General features: G+C 43.6%; 1 protein-coding gene across 1 annotated transcript; it reads left to right on the top strand.

Moving 5' to 3' along the window:
- Positions 1-747: 747 nt before the first annotated feature.
- LOC107777215 (uncharacterized) lies at positions 748-3,314 on the top strand. The gene is made up of 3 exons (XM_075231986.1): positions 748-1,787; positions 2,736-2,825; positions 3,188-3,314. The coding sequence occupies exons 1-3, from the start codon at positions 748-750 to the stop codon at positions 3,312-3,314; spliced, it is 1,257 nt and encodes a 418-aa protein (XP_075088087.1).
- The last annotated feature ends 1,468 nt before the right edge of the window (positions 3,315-4,782 follow it).

Below are 4,782 nucleotides of genomic sequence, written 5' to 3'. Positions count from 1 at the left end.
TGACATTTTGAGTTTTAAACAGAGACCAACGGAAATATTGCATGAAACATGGGAGCGTTTTAAAGGGATGCTGGTCATATGTCTGCACCATGGCATTCCAGATTTGATGTTCGGATAGTGGTTCTACATAGGATTGTCAGATAGCGTGAAGAACATTGTTGATGCTTCAACTGGTGGAGCATTTTTGAGTAAAACATGGAGAGAAGGTCAAGGTCTGCTTGACAAGATGGCGCAGAATTCGGGATGGATAACCAGAAATGCACCTATCACTCCAGTGGTGCACTCAGTGCCTCTAGATCCATCCAATTCAATGGCTGAAAATATGGCCACCTTATTGACACAGATGAGCATACTCACCAAAAAGTGGAAGAGTCACGGCAAAAACAGCAGGTACATATTGTAGATACTACTAATGGGGTCTTGTGCACATATTGCATTAGTCAACCAATTGGTAACCAGTGGAATGCAGAACACGATCATCAGCACTACCCTGAAGATATGAATTATGTGTCTAATTATGGAGGTCAGAGACAGGGTGGTCAGAGTTGGGGTCAGCAGAATCAACAGTACAGGCCATCCCCATCACAGTTCAACAGTGGGAATATGGGAGGTATGAGACCCCCCAACAATATAGCACATTACCCAAGGCCACAGGGATACAGTAATCAGAATCAACAACAGGGGTATCACCCTCCTCAACAGTAGTATAGTGGAAGGCAGGAAGATGGGTTTGCTAGACTTAAAGCAATGATGCAACAGGTTATTGTGTCTAATGCAAAGATTAGTGAGAGAGTAGATGCACATGATTCAACGATCAAGAATATTGAAATGCAGATGGGCCAAAATTCGATGTCTCTAAACAATCGCCCTCATGGAACACTACCTACAGATATCCAGGTAAATCCAAAAGATCAAGTCCCGAAGCAGTTGATGGCGGTGAGCCTACGTAATGGAAGTGATTTGGATATCGAGCAAGAAAGGGCTCGAGAAGCCAAGGAGGCTGAGACACTCATATCAGTGCCCATTGAGTTGGATGAATCAACGAAACTGACAGAGGTGACAGTCCATCCTGACCAGAAAGAAAGTAACATTCAAATGGAGACCGAGAAAGAAGCTAAGATAGCACAGGAACCAGTGGTTGATGTGGCAGCTGATAAAGATCGATCCCAAATGATTGGGAAGAAGAGACCTCATGCACCCTTCCCTCAGAGGCTAGCTAAGTACCAAAAAGAGGAGCAATACAAGAAGTTCTTGGAGATGCTAAAACAAATCCAGGTAAATATTCCCTTAATTGATGCTTTGAAAGAGATGCTTGGGTATGCAAAAATGATGAAGGACTTAGTGTCCCGAAAATTTAATTTCCAAGATTTGGCCACAGTTACTCTTACTCAAACCTGTAGTGCAGTGGTGACTAGACCAATTGCGGAAAAGTTGTCTGACCTAGGGAGCTTTACAATCCCATGCACTATTGGTGATTTTGCCTTTGCTAAAGCACTGTGTGATCTAGGGGCCAACATTAATCTTATGCCCCTAGCAATTTATAAGAGGCTGGGCATTGAAAGAGCTAGACCCACCTCTAAGTTGTTGCAGCTGGCTGACAGGACGGTAAAGCGACCCTCTAGTATTCTGGATGATGTGTTGATTCAGGTAGGAAAATTTGTGTTCCCTGCAGATTTTGTAATCTTAGACTGTAAAGTGGATGAAGAGATTTCCATAATTTTGGGAAGACCATTCCTGTCCATGGGTAGAGCTTTAGTTGATTGTGAAACTGGGGAGTTAAAGATGAGGTTAAATGATGAAGAGATAACATTCAACGTGCATAAATCTATGAGGCAACCAAGTGAATTCGCCAATTGCTCTCTTATTGATGTCGTGGATGTAATCGTAGAGACTGATGATGAATTGCTGACTATTGAAGACCCCCTCGCTGCGTGCCTAATGAATTTAGATGAGTTAAAGGGATAAGAACTGGCTGGATGGGTGATGGAATTAGAGGGTAGAGGGTTCTGGGATAGAAATCTTGAATTTGAGCCCTTGCACTTGGAAAACAGAGAAACTCCTCCAGCCAAGCCATCAATCGAAGAACCACCAAAGCTAGAGTTAAAGCCATTGCCAGCCTATCTCAGGTATGAGTTTCTTGGACCTGACTCCACATTACCTATTATTATCTCATCTAGTTTGTTAGATGTGCAGGCTCAACAACTTCTGCAGGTAATCAAGGAGTGTAAAACTACCATTAGATGGACCATGACAGACATAAAAGGGATCAGCCCCGCATACTGTATGCACAAAATTCTACTGGAAGAGGGACACAAACCTTCCAGGGAACACCAAAGAAAGTTGAACCCCAATATGAAGGAAGTAGTGAAGAAAGAAGTGATCAAGTGGTTAGATGCGGGAATCATTTTCCCAATTTCTGACAGTAGCTGGGTTAGCCCAGTTCAATGTGTACCTAAAAAGGGTGGCATAACGGTAGTTAAGAATGATAACAACGAATTGATCTCTACAAGAACTGTCACAGGCTGGAGAATTTGCATGGATTATAGAAAGCTAAATCTAGCCACCCGGAAGGACCACTTCCTACTACCTTTCATCGATCAGATGTTAGATAGATTGGCAAGGAGGTCACACTTCTGTTTTCTGGATGGATACTCGGGGTACAACCAGATTTCTATTGCCCCGGAGGATAGGGAAAAGACTTCATTTACTTGCCCTTACGGAGTGTTTACCTTCAGGAGAATGCCATTTGGCATTTGTAATGTGCCTGCAACATTCCAACGGTGCATGATGGCCATTTTCACAGACATGGTGGAAGACATTATAAGGTCTTCATGGACGACTTCTCAGTGGTGGGAAATTTGTTCGATGAATGCCTAGCAAATTTAACCAGTTTACTGAAGAGGTGCATCGAGACGAATCTAGTGTTGAATTAGGAAAAGTGCCATTTCATGGTACAAGAAGGAATCTTCTTGGGGCACTTAGTGTTGAGTAAAGGGATTAAGGTAGATAGAGCCAAAGTCGACGTGATAGAAAAACTTCCACCTCCCACATCAGTCAAGGCTATTCGTAGCTTCCTGGGACACACCGGCTTCTACCGGTGATTCATCAAGGACTTTTCCAAGATTACCAATCCCCTCTGTAAGTTGCTCGAAAAAGATAACCCATTTGTGTTTTCTGATGATTGCAGGGTGGCTTTTGAGGAACTAAAGAAGCGGCTAGTCACATCACCGATTATAGTTGCTCCCAACTGGGAGCAACCGTTTGAACTCATGTGTGATGCTAGTGACTACGCTATGGGAGCCGTGTTGCGATAGCATAAGGATAAGGTAATGAACCCTATTTACTATGCAAGTAGGACACTGAGTGGAGCTCAGCTGAATTACACGGTAACTAAAAAAGAAATATTGGCTATTGTGTTCGCCTTTGATAAGTTCAGATCTTACTCGATCGGGTCGAAGGTGATCGTGTACACAGATCACGCAGCCATTCGGTATTTAGTTGATAAAAAAGAGTCCAAGCCGAGCCTAATTCGTTGGGTGCTGCTTCTGCAAGAGTTTGACTTGGAGATTCGTGACCGTAAGGGCACGAAGAACCAAGTCGTTGATCATTTGTCACGCCTTGAAGGTGCTGAAAATGCAACTGAGTCTGAGGATATTCTGGAAACCTTTCCAGACGAGCAGCTGCTAGCCACAAGTGTGGAAGATGTGCCATGGTATGCTGATATTGCAAACTATTTGGCCTGCGGCATTGAACCATATGAACTCTCATATGTTTAAAAGAAACGATTTTATCGTGACTGCCAAAACTACTACTGGGATGAACCGCATTTGTTTAAAATTTGCATTGATAACATGATCCGGAGATACGTCCCCGAGATAGAACAATGTTCTATTTTGCAGGATTGTCACGCGTCACCTTATGGAGGACATTTTGGAGGATTTCGGACAGCAGCGAAGGTGTTAGAGGTCGGGTTTTACTGGCCAACAATCTTTAAGGATGCTCACTAATGGGTAAAGGGCTGCAACGAATGCCAAAGAACGGGAAACATATCCCGTAGACATGAGATGCCAATGAATCCAATTCAGCAAGTTGAGGTGTTCGATGTCTGTGGAATTGATTTCATGGGTCCCTTCGTCAGTTCTTACGGCAATAAGTACATACTTGTTGCGGTAGATTATGTATCCAAATGGGTGAAAGCTGCAGCATTCCCCACCAATGATTCGAGAGTGGTGGTGGGGTTCTTGAAGAAGAATATATTCACCTGATTCGGGATTCCGAGATCCATCATTAGTGACGGGGGCACACACTTTTGCAATCGTGTCTTTGATAAGTTGCTGGCTAAATATGACGTGCACCACAAGGTGGCGACTCCGTATCACCCTCAAACAAGCGGGCAGGTAGAGGTCTCAAACCATGAGATCAAAAGTGTGCTTACTAAAACTGTAAACGCCACAAGAACTGATTGGGCGAAACAGCTTGACGATGCACTCTGGGCCTATAGGACTGCATTCAAAACACCTATTGGTATGTCACCATACAAGTTGGTATTTGGGAAGGCCTGTCACCTGCCTATGGAGCTAGAACATCGAGCTTGGTGGGCACTAAAGCAATTGAAGATGAACCCTGACGAGGCTAGAGAAAATCGACTGAAAAAGTTGCATGAGTTGGAGGAATTCAGATATCACGCCTTTGAAAGCACGAGACTCTACAAGGAAAGAATGAAGAGGCTGCATGACAAACACATTGTGGAAAGAAATTTCAAACCCGGAGACAAGGTATTAT

The sequence above is a fragment of the Nicotiana tabacum genome, chromosome 16 (genome assembly GCF_000715075.1).
Source record: "Nicotiana tabacum cultivar K326 chromosome 16, ASM71507v2, whole genome shotgun sequence".
Lineage (NCBI taxonomy): Eukaryota > Viridiplantae > Streptophyta > Magnoliopsida > Solanales > Solanaceae > Nicotiana > Nicotiana tabacum.
Note: the sequence above shows the minus strand (reverse complement) of the source record. Positions and strands in the feature narration are given on the sequence as shown.